This window comes from Meleagris gallopavo, chromosome 3 (assembly GCF_000146605.3).
Source record: "Meleagris gallopavo isolate NT-WF06-2002-E0010 breed Aviagen turkey brand Nicholas breeding stock chromosome 3, Turkey_5.1, whole genome shotgun sequence".
NCBI classification, from domain to species: domain Eukaryota; kingdom Metazoa; phylum Chordata; class Aves; order Galliformes; family Phasianidae; genus Meleagris; species Meleagris gallopavo.
In genome coordinates, this window is record NC_015013.2 from 2,391,004 (window position 1) to 2,402,185 (window position 11,182).

General features: G+C 51.2%; 1 protein-coding gene across 18 annotated transcripts; it reads left to right on the forward strand.

The window, feature by feature from the left end:
- The first annotated feature begins 6 nt into the window (after nucleotides 1–6).
- On the forward strand, nucleotides 7–10,957 carry LOC104910080. Of its 18 annotated transcripts, none has more exons than XM_019613672.2 (13): nucleotides 470–781; nucleotides 1,253–1,465; nucleotides 1,876–1,973; nucleotides 2,626–2,738; nucleotides 3,411–3,489; nucleotides 5,472–5,530; nucleotides 5,848–5,970; nucleotides 7,610–7,653; nucleotides 7,880–8,018; nucleotides 9,255–9,367; nucleotides 9,747–9,906; nucleotides 10,231–10,356; nucleotides 10,792–10,957. In XM_019613672.2, the coding sequence occupies exons 4-12, from the start codon at nucleotides 2,688–2,690 to the stop codon at nucleotides 10,237–10,239; spliced, it is 777 nt and encodes a 258-aa protein (XP_019469217.1). In that variant the 5' UTR covers nucleotides 470–781; nucleotides 1,253–1,465; nucleotides 1,876–1,973; nucleotides 2,626–2,687; the 3' UTR covers nucleotides 10,240–10,356; nucleotides 10,792–10,957. The 18 variants fall into 18 exon arrangements, with proteins under 18 accessions (XP_010706550.1, XP_010706551.1, XP_010706554.1 ...); XM_019613673.2 differs by having other exon boundaries at nucleotides 489–598; nucleotides 692–781; nucleotides 1,253–1,973; XM_010708254.3 differs by having other exon boundaries at nucleotides 1,253–1,973.
- Nucleotides 10,958–11,182: the final 225 nt, after the last annotated feature.

The following is an 11,182-nucleotide window of genomic DNA, read 5'->3' on the forward strand; positions in this document are numbered from 1 at the left end:
CGGCCGCACTCCCTCCCGGGACAAACGGTGCCGACCCAAGACCAGCGCTGTGCGGGGCGGGGCTGAGCGCGGGGCGATCACTTTCTGCTGCTGCTTGCCGGCTTCTTGGCCGCCTGGGCGCGCTGCTCGCTCGCGTTCAGCCGAGCGTCGACCCACAGCTCTCAGATCCTTTTCCTCCACGCGGCGTTCCAGTCGCTCTGCCCCAAATCTGCAGCGATGCCTGGGGTTGTTGTGACCAAAGTGCGGGACCCGGCATGTGGTGGTGTTGAACGTCGTGCTGTTGGCATCGGCTGTCGATCGGCCTGTCCAGAGCCCTCTGCAGGGTCTTCGTATCCTTAGGCAGATAATAGGAGGATGCCGGAGCTGAGGGGCAATGGGAGGCAGGGAGGGGAGCGTCCTGCCTTGCCGCCGGCAGCCTGGGGACCGCGTGCTGTGGGTGCCAGCACGAAGCTCCTCCGTCTGTCAGCACGGGAGCAGCGGTTGTGGCTGCAGCAGCAGGATCTCAGCGCAGCCCTGCAGAGAGTGGTCCGGCAGCACGAGAAGAAGATGACAGCCATGGAGTGTGAGAGCCTCAGCGGCATCTGCAGCCTGCGAGGAGGTGAGCAAGGCCGGGAAGAGGAAGATGTGGGACTCTTGGGGAGGGATGCAGAATAGCAGCATCAGTGGCAGGATCAGCTGCTTCCTTCTCCAGTCCTGACACCGTGCACTGGTTTCCTTTGAGAAGCACCGCCCAGAACCCACTGTCACATCTGGGGAGTTCCACAGAACGCACAGACGTGGGGTAAGTTGAGGTTGGATATCAGGACAAACTTCTATACAGTAAGGGTTGTTAAGCACTGGAATAGGCTCCCCAGGGAGGTGGTTGAGTCACCATCCCTGAATGTGTTTAAAAACCATTTGGATGTGGTGCTCAGGGCCATGATTTAGAGGTGGGTTGTTAGTTAGGGTAGTAGATTAGGTCATGGTTGGACTCGGTGATCTTTAAGGTCACTTTTCCAACCTTTCATCACACTGTTGGAGATCAACCTGTGAGATTCTCCAACAGGGCCACTAGAATTGGTGCCCAAGATCACGTCCAGATGGGTTTGGAGATCTCCAAGAGGAGACACTGCAGCCTCTCTGGGTCCCTGTGCCAGTGCTGCAGCGCTTAAACAGCACAGGAGGGCTCCTGATGTTTGGCAGCAACCTCTGGTCCTTGCAGTGGGCTCTACTGTATGCAGCCTGGCTCTGTCCTCTCTGCCCCTCCATGCAGGATTGATGGCCATGGGTGGAATCCCCCTGAGCTTTCCTTTCTCCAGGCTGAGCAGCCCACTCTCTCTCAGCCTCTTGTCATGGAAGAGGTGTTCCAGTCCCTTCACCATCTTGGTAGCCCTCCATTGGACTCTTTCCAGTATGTTCAGCTGTCTCTTGTACTGGGAGCCCAGACCTGGACACTGTTCTCCAGATGCAGCCTCACAGAGCAAAGGTAATGGTGCAGAATAAACCTGATACAAGAGAAGTCAAGACTTGGGCTATGATAGGAGCACACTGCTTTATGATTGACATGGAGAACTGGTAGGAAGAAGGCCTGAACACAGATGCCAGGTGGTCCAGCTTTTGTTTCACTGGAAACCAGATGCTTCATGGGCAGCAATATAGAGATAGGTTCTCCATGTAGTTGTGCTCCTGTGGCTTCTTTCTGATATGCTTGGGAAGTCCCACTAGAATAGACTGCTGGATGAGACGGAAGCCTGATACCACATCACTTGTGTGGGTCGAGTTGTACTATCTCTGTTTTCACATCTTTTATGTTTGGTGTTTTTTTCTTTTCAATTCAACTCTATGTGTGTATTGGTGCAAGTCTGCCTTTGCTAAATCCTTTTCTTGTGGCCTTAGACAACAATCAAGAGAGTCTCAAGTTTCAGCACTGAGCAAGAGGCGCAGGCACTCAGGAAGGCCATGAAGAGCTTTGATAAGTTGATCCTCCTCCACAGGTCAACTTTTATTTTTTCCCCAGCACAGGGAATGGCTGCTCTGGTAGTTTGTTAGAGGGAAGCGTAACTGCTTGCATTGCTCCACTGCACAACTGCCCTAAAAATTGTTGGAAAGTGGAAACAGAACTACCCTTCGTGTCCTAAAATGCAGCTGCTCTGGTAGCATGGGTCCTGGTAGCTTTGTGTACATAGATGTAGTCCTGGGGCTGTTGAGAATTCGCTGTGTAGGGGACTGGAGGTGGCACAAGAGCAGAGGGCACTTTTATTCTTGTGCAAGCAGCCTGATTAACTTCCATTTGTTTCTTGCACGGATGAAGATGCTATCACTGACGTCTTTACCAAACTAAATGTTTCCCAGCGTCAGCAAGTTCTGATCACCTATATGAGCAGTAGTGGCAGGGTAGGTGGTCTGCAAAGATGTGTGAACGTGGTTGTGTCACTTGGATGAAAAGTGAAAAATGACCTTATGTCCATAAGAGAAGGGTCAGCAGAGACTTTACCTGACCAAGGTTGTTTTATTCTTGTTCAGTTCAGAGCAGTTGTTGATGCAAGGAGGGTGTGAGCCTGAAGAGAAGTGGTGAACAGCTCAGTTCCTTCTGTCCTCAAAGGCCGTACCTTCTGCCAATTTCTTTCTCCTTTTTTGGCCTTTTAGGATTTGATTGATGACTTGAAGTCAGAGCTGAGGGGAATTTTGAGAGAGCGATCATTGGCCTGATGACTCCCACCACCATGTATGACATGCACGAACTAAGGAGGGCTGTGAAGGTTTGGAAATCTTCCTTTTGTATTGCTTAAGTTCTGGCCAAGGGCTTACTGCTTTGTTATGTACGTCTTCTTATTTATTATGAATTCTTAAAGAAACCTGGTTGCACTCACAAGCAGTTGCTGGTATCTTAAATCTTGCCTTGGCAGTTCCCTAGGGAGCAGGAACAGGTGAAGGCTGCCTGTTAGAAATTCTGGCTTCTCACACCAATGAAGAGATTGGTCGCATTAAGGAGAACTACGAGCTTCGTAAGCAGTGTGAAAGGCCAGGCCTTGTCCTGCTGTCTGACAATCAGTTTGTGTGTGTGCAGGCAGATGTGAAGAGGAAGGAGTCTAGGGAGCTTTTAGGTGTGACACACTGGCCAACCTGGGTGTTGCTGTTTGTCCAGGGAGAAGCTAGACTAGAATTTCACCAGCAGCTGAATTGGTGTAAATAAAATGGAGAGGAGCATTCTGTCTGTCAGTGGGACATGTGGCTCTCTTGCCAGTTTTTTTACTGTCTGTGCTTCTTAATTGGAGGCTGTAGCACTAATGATGATGGCTGGAGTGCTGCAGTGATGCTGAGAGCCCTGGGCCCAGTTCTGTGCTTAACTAGGTTATGGCTGGCAAATGTTGTGGGCAGCACCCAGGTGGTGGCACTGTTCCTAACGGATGCTGTGTATGTGTTCTTGCTAGAATCTGACTGCTCCCTTAATGATGACGTTGTATCTACACATCTTCCATGTTTTGAAGAGTCCTCGTGTCCCTCACAACGGTGAGCCACACTGAGGGGAAAGAGGGTGAATCTTCCTGTGGGCACGGCTCTGCACTCAGTGGTGAGGAGCTCCAAGCTGTCTTTTTCTCACCCTATGTGTCCCATGGCCTGCTCCTCAAACCCAGCTTCTGCAGGGAGGGGACTCTGAGGTGTGCATGAGTGCTGTGGGCTCTTCTTTAAACATCCCAGTAAAGTGGGTTGCTGCTCATTTTTAGAAGGAATCCCAAAGCATGCCTGAGCTGTGTTTCACTGTGTTTATAAACTAGTCTTCCCTTTGAAGGACTCCATTATCCATCAGCAGCTGTTCCTGAATGAGGAATTCCCAGGAGTTGTTTCCAGTAGATACTCTGGTGAACTGAGTCTTCTATCCTTGTGTCTTTGCAGGGAAACAGAGATGAAGGAATATACGTGGATGCTCAGCAAGATGCTCAAGTGTGTAGTAATGGTCTTCCCAATCTATTCTTGAGCATGTGATGCATGGTGAAGAGAAGCCAATCTGTGAAATGGGAATAATGGTTCTAGTCTGGTTTGCAAGACTCTAATGAGAGGTCTCTAGACAGGCTGGTTACAGGCAGGGGCAATAACATCTTGTTTGTGGGTTGCCATGCCTGGTTGGTGCTTGTTGGAAAATATCTGTGATCTGGACAAGTATGGGCAAGCAGTGCTCTAGCTCCGAGGAATTAAAGATCTCCTGTACACCCAGTTTTCTCCATGAGCCTTACTTTGTCATCCATAATGTCTGTAAGTGCCTGTATGAAGTGGGGGAGAAGAAATGGGGAACAGATGAGGTGCAGCTTATGTCCATCCTCTGTACACGGAACAGATATCACCTTCTGAGAGGCAGGACCCTCTCACAGTGTCCTGGGGTTTTTTTTCCTTCCTTGTTTGTGTGTGATGCTTTTGTAGGAGCTCCATAGCTGTTCAGTAAATGTGAACTCTTCTGAGGCAACAGGTGTCCTAGAGAGAACCCCATTGCATCCATTCCATTTAGGCTGTTTTATTCCCTCCTGAGACTGAAAGGGGCTTTAGAAACCTAAGTACCAGCATGGAAGGCAGAGATCATGAAGTGTGACTGCCATTGGGGCAGGGGGGAGAGGAGCTAAGAAACTTTGGCAGCACAAAGTAGCAGGTCTTGAAAATGGTAATAGCTGTGGTAGACCAATTAGCAAGTCTGTTAGCAATGAAAAATTTCTATGGGATGATCCTGATTTAGCTGCAGTGCTGCAGGAATTATAGAATGTTCATGCTGTATATGAGAAGCTTATTGTTGCAAAGTGGTCCTTTGAATCTCTCTGACTTTCTGCCCATGGACTCTTCCTCCTAGTTTTTGATGGTAATGAGGCATTGCTGACAAGGACATAATGGACAGTGTTAAATCTGAGATGTTAGGAGACCTGGAAGGTGCTTTGCTGGCTGTGCATGAGTGCTCTGCTTTTAAACGTTGTCTACAAAGGAATGAAATGATTAGAGGTGCTGTGTCTTCCCTTGAGCGGCTGTTACATGGTTCCAGGAGGCAGATATGGTTTGTCTTTGTTTATGGGCACAAAGCCAGGCTGGGTGGGACTTGGAGCACTCTGGTGTAGAAGGAGGTGTCCCTGCCTATTGCAGGGGGGTTGGAACTAGATGATCTTAGGGGTCTCCTCCAACCCAAACCATTCTATGATTCTATGCTTTATAGACCCAGTCAGGTGAGAAAGCTTTGTGCTTTATGGTACAGTGTGCTTGGCCAAATGGTGCTTTGGCAGCAGAGGTTTGCTGTCAGGAGGCATGAAAGCCTTCATGCAAATACTGCTGCGTGCCAGGCACAGAGACATTAGCTCACAGCACATCGCTGACTGGATGCCTACACTGGAGCTCCTGTTTGTTAACCTGGAGTTGCATCTTGACAGAGGAAACACCTGCACCAAGAAAGTGCTGCAGCTTTGTGGAAAACCTCCTGCTTTTACTGATCTTAATTCTCTTGTTCTTGTCTCTCCTTACAGCAAAGTGCGTGCGAAACGAGCCTACGTGCTCTGCTGAAAGACTCTGTAAATCCATGAAGGTAAACAGATTATGGAGTAAGATTGCTTGCTTCTTTCTTGCATGTTCGTGCTCAAGTCAGCAGCATCATGGCAATCATGAGATGGAAGTTGCAGCCAGTCAGGAAGCTGGCTTTTCCAGGAAAGATCAGGCTTTTCTGCACATCAGGGTAGTAGTCATACTCAAGAGCAAGCTGCTGCTAATTGATTGCTCCATTAATGCAAAAATGCTCTAATTAAGAGCAGCTCCTGCACAAGACTGGGTACTGAGACCTTTGTGTCTGTGGGTGATTCTCCAGCAAGTTCTGTGTTAGCTGCATGTGGCTGCTTTGCTTTCAAGGGCCTGGGAACAGATGACAGCAGTCTGATCGGAGTGATAGTACCATGCTCTGAAATTGATGTGCTGGATATCAGAAGAGAATTCCTGACCACGTATGGGAAGTCTCTCTACTCCTTCATGAAGGTAAACTTGTTGATGTGAGACACAAAAAGTGGGATCTTCTGAGTGCCTTTAAGGACAGATCCACCCTTCACACCTGTTGGGTATTTTAGAGTAGCTGAGACGAAGCAGATGTTACAAAAACATACAGAAAATGTTCTTGAATATTCCTAAATTGTCTAGGATATGAACACTGCAAAAAGAAATCTGTCTTAAGAAGAATTTTACTTTAATAGAACTTAAAAATGATTCATATTCCTTTTTTTTTCTTTTCTCAGTTACTCAGTTTTCTCTGGCCTTCTCTCTTCCTCTCCTCTACTTTCTTTTTTTCTGCACTCTTCTCCGTCTTTGCACCATTCCTTTCTTTTTTCCTCCATCTGCCCTTTCCTCTTTTGCTGTTCCTTCTGTTCTCCCTGCCCTCTCTTTTTTCTCTTGTCCTTTTTAGATCTGTTCTTACCTGTATCTTCTCTTCTGCCCTCTTTCTTTTCTCCCTCATTCACTTTTCTGTTCTTTCCCCTTACAAGCTCCTCTCTTCCCTTTTTTCTTTGTTCTGCTCTATCTTTCCTCTCCTCTCCTTCTGTCCTCTCCTCTTTGTGGCAAGAGGACTCCGAGCTCCCTTGCTGGTGTGGCAAGAGAGGCACAGGTTCCCTTGCTGGTGCAGAAGGAAGGATGAAAGACTTTTATTGTAGGTGCTTACAACTTTTTATACCCGCACAACAACTGGTTACATGTAGGAACCAGGTGCCTCGTGTGTGTTTATGTCTGGCTCAAGTTACTGCTAAGCTTTTTTACTCATTAGCAAGATAATGACTTTCTTTATCCCACATTTCCCCCTTCTTTATTAACAGATAAAGAAGCACAGTTCAAAAACAATCCTAAAAGTAGCTAAACTAAAATTAATACACTGAACAAAGGATGGGTTCTTTAGAGTACAAACAATAGTCCATATTAACCAATCTCAATGATTCCAATTCTTATGATTCCTTGGTGACACAGTCGACAAAGTGAGTCTCTTGTCGGTGAGAGTCCAAACCACTGATGAGAGTGCTGTGATCATGTTACAGCAGATGGTGAGACAGGTGGCCAGACCCCCCAGACTCACATGAGCACCCCCTGGACACCCCAAGACACCTCTGGGAACATCCCCAGACCCTTCTGGATGACTCCAGGACCACTCAGACCCACATGAGGACTCCCTGGACCCTACCAGACTCTACCGGGACATCTCCAGATCAGCCCGGGGACTCCTCAGAGCTCCTGGGCCCACAGTGGGAACTTCCAGATCCTTCCAGGGTGTCATGGGACCAACCTGGGGACTCCCTTGAGCCGGGCTGGGGGTTGCCCTGGCAGCAGGATGGGCTTCGGTGTGGAAGAATCTTCCCAGTGCCCACCTCAGAGCTCGGGCTGAAGGCAGCAGCGTGTGGGAAGAAGGGGCCTTTAGCCCATCCATGGCACTGGGGAATCTGGAGGCGATGGGAAAGCAAACGGAGAAGCAGCAGATGCTCTGTAGCATGGGGAGGGCTTAAGAGCCCGACTCTGGGCAGCGGTCCTCTGCAAATTGTTGGGAAGCAGCAGGAAATTCTGCCAGCAGTTGCCTGGGAACCTTTAGAAGCCCTGGCCGTGCTCCTTGTGCTTCCGCCCATCAAATGCCTTTCTCTTCCAGATGGCGTCAGCAGGACCTGTTGTGCATGAGCTCCCATCTCTGGGGTAAGAACACTTCCTTGCCCTGCACCTGGCTCTGTAGCGTGGCCTCAGCTGGCTGTGTGCTCTTTACATGCCCTCGTGCCCTTCCCATTTGTACAGTGGAAGGCAGCCCTTGGCAAAGTGAAGGAACTGAAGGGGTTGGGGGATAAGGAAGGGCACAACCCCCCAGAATCCTTCACCTCATGGCACTGGAGCTCCGACCTGCGGGGTGGACACGCTTTGCCTTCAGGAACTCACCGGTTTGGCTGGAGGGGAAGAGGCAGGAGCTGAACGTGAAAACTACTCAGCTGTCGGCCAGGAATGACCTCATTCTCGAATCAGTGTTTGATGTTCTCCAAGAGAATGAGATCCACGGATTGAAGAGAGAGGTAATGGTGCTGCTCCCCCCTGTTTCCTCTCAGCCCTTTCTAGAGACAGTTCTGTGCTCTGGCTGCCCACCCACACCTGGCTCTCAGGCTCAGCCTCTCTTGTATCTTAGAGTCGCTCTGGTCCCCTCACTGAGAGCTGCTGCTGGTGCTAGCTGCACAGTACAGCTGGGATCAGGGTGCTCTGTACAGCACTGTGAATTCCCCCTTGGCTGGGCCCCAGCCAGGCACCTGCTGGGCTTGGCTTGGAGGCCGGACATCGTGCCTTCCAAGAGACTTGCGGGTCAGGCTACTTAGCTGGAAGGTCTGTTCTCCAGGCCAGTTGCAACTGGAGCACTCCAGGGCCTGGCTGGCTCAGGGCATGATCTGACTGCCAGTCCAGGCTGTTCTGGAGATGGCACAAGGCTGGCAGCAAGAGGGTCAGGCAGAGCCCAAAGTCCATCTCTGCTGTGTCTCTGGAGTCCAGTGGCTCATCGGGGCACACTTTCTGGAAGATCTTGCCGGATTTCTGGAAAGACATGGAGCCCTCCCTTAGCTCTCAGACAGGACTCCCTAGTCACACCAATCTTTTCCAGTGTTTGTGCTCACTGCTGTCTCTCCATTCCTCTGCCTGGAAATTCTGCAGTTGACACAGCACGCCATTGAGAAACTCATGGAAAACAGTGTCTGGATGCCCAACTGGGTTCTGGAAACCATGGGTGTGTAGACAGACAGCTTTACTACCCTCAGCTTTGCATCTGGCACTCCCCATAGCCTGCCAAGGTCTTTCTGTCAGAGTTCTCTCATAGAGCTTTAGAAGGCTGAGGTCTGAAGGGACCTTACAGACCATCCCAGTCCAACTTCCTACTGTTGACAGGGCTGCCACCCTTTCCATCAGGGTGCTCAGGGCCCCATCCAGCCTCGTCTCCAGCGCCCTCAGGAATGGGGCATCCATGGCTTCTCTGGGTGGCACATTGCAGGGCCTTACCGTCCACTGGGGATCAAGAATTTTCTCCTGACATCCCATCTAAATCTCCCCTCTCTGAGAATTTAAAAAGCCTTCACCTGTGCTCCTAGAGCTGACCGGCTCCTTTCCCCAGGTGCTCAATCAGTGGCTCAGGCTGGCACTCAACAGTTCCCATACACAGCGGGAGGGATTTTGCACCCCAGAGCCCTGCCAACAGCTTCAGGGAATGAGCATTCACTCCTTCAGCTCATCTTTGGGCTGTCCTACTGCATGTCTTTCCATCTTTATTTGAGGTGCCACTGTTGATGCAGAGAGGACATCTAAGAGTTACGGTGGGAAAGGCTGGAAGAACTGCTGGCTTTCTCCACTCTTTTCCACCGCAAAGCCTCCCGAGATGCTCTTGCAGGTATGGCAGGAGAAATGGTGACTGTGTGTTCACTGCTTTGCCTTCTGGCTGCGGGAGCAAGCGTGCAGCAATTTCCTTTGATCCAGCTGCACTGCTCAGCCCACACTCTTCACCACATTACTGACACCAGTGTTTGGAAGGTGATGGGGTGACAGATGCTGGGAGGGCTGCCCTGCCAGCTCTGGGCAAGCAGACAAAGGTGGTTGACTCCAGACCTGTTGTCCAAGCCTTTGTATATTCTCCTCCTGTCCCTTGACTGGCGTTCCATTACAAGGAGAACAGCAGCCCACTGACAAGGCAATTTCTGTGCTCCTTGCCCATCAGCCAGTTCTGGCAGCTCTTTGCCTCACTGCTGATGGGCGTGTCTTTCTCATTTCAGCCCGATATTTCTCCTGGCAACTGCTGGGCTTTCTTGGGGCCATGTGGTCATCCGGCTGTTGGAGAAAATCTGGCCCACAGCTTTCACTGTCTGGCATATCTCCAAGAAGGTCTCTCCCTCTAGGGAAGTCAGCAGTGCCCCCAAAGAGTTTGCTGTCTTGGTAAGTCTCTGTCTGCTGCTTCTTCTGGAGGGCTACAAGGAAAAGCTTTGCCATAGAGCCCCAAAGACCCCATAGTGGTGGGAGCTCCCAGAGAGCTGTGGTGGACTGCTGCACAGCGCAGCATCCTGCCCAAGGGCACAGAGACCCTCGGGGTGCTTACACGTCTCCAGAGGCCTCTGCTGCTCTTTGTGGCAAGCAGCTGGGAGCAATTGCTCCACCTGCCCTGACTAAGGTTCACCCTCCTTTGTGCTCCAGTCCTGCCAGAGCAGAGGGAGGGGGGGAAGGGCTCCCACCTTCAGCCTCGGCATGTTCTTTTTCACGCAGCTTGCTTAAGTGTGACCACCGTCATCTCTTGTCTCTGAGGAAGTGGATGAGGACAAAGGTGAAACTCTCCTGTGGTTATTCATTTACGACGTGGACAGAGAGATCACCCAGACCTTCCACATGCAGGTATGGCAAGTGCGTGCGGTAGGCTGCCAGGGAGGAAGGCCGGGCTGCCTGCAAGTTCTGGGACGAAAGGGTTTGCCTGCTCAGGCGGGCCTTCCTCTGCTCTCCAACACGGCCGACTCATGCGGGGAAGACAGACGAGGCAGCCGTCCCACCTTTGGAAGGATCGTTCTTCCGGCTAGAGCAGAGAGCAGCAGCGGGAAGGCGCTGTGGGAGGGAAACTGTCCCCCTGCGGGTGTGGAGGGACGATTCTGGTGGGAGGGAGGAGTGCAGTTGCCTTCCCCCATCGGCAGCGCCGTTCCGGCATCCCACGGCAGCCCAGGGAGCGGAACGGAGCGGAGCAGAGCAAGCCAGGGTTCGGCAGCTGGCAAAGAGAGCTGTGTGGATGTGCCGTGGCTCTTTCCACATGCGTAACGAAGCCTCTCCTTTTTGTATTAGCAGGAGGAGCCCTGCAAAGCCTTCGGCCGTGTCAAACTGGAGGTGCGGAGCAACGGGGGAAACGCAGAACGCACCTGCCTGTACCGAGTGGAAATTCACGACAACTCGTAAAAGACAGCAGAGATTTTTAGAAGGGAATAATTAAAATAAAATGTTGATTACTTTCTGCCCGCGTTGAGGGCGACTACTGGAGCGGCGCGTTGGGGTTGGTGGAGGGCGGAGCTACAGGGCTGACTTGGGCGAGCGCCACGGCGATCTGTGACGTCATCACCCTGCGCCGCGAGGAGCGGCAGCCGTGCGGGAAAACGTCGTGCGACGCCCCGTGCTGTGACGCCATCACTACGCCGCGAAGAGGCGGTGGCGATGCGGAAGTGGTGCGGGATCCTGCGCT

Excerpts from the sequence above, each read along its gene's own strand:
- LOC104910080 (XM_010708248.2), top strand. The coding sequence starts at position 355 with ATGCCGGAGCTGAGGGGCAATGGGAGGCAGGGAGGGGAGCGTCCTGCC. Across the intron at positions 7,654-7,879 it reads CATGAGCTCCCATCTCTGGG|GAACTCACCGGTTTGGCTGG; the intron begins GTAAGAACACTT and ends CTTTGCCTTCAG. Across the intron at positions 9,368-9,746 it reads CTCCCGAGATGCTCTTGCAG|CCCGATATTTCTCCTGGCAA; the intron begins GTATGGCAGGAG and ends TTCTCATTTCAG.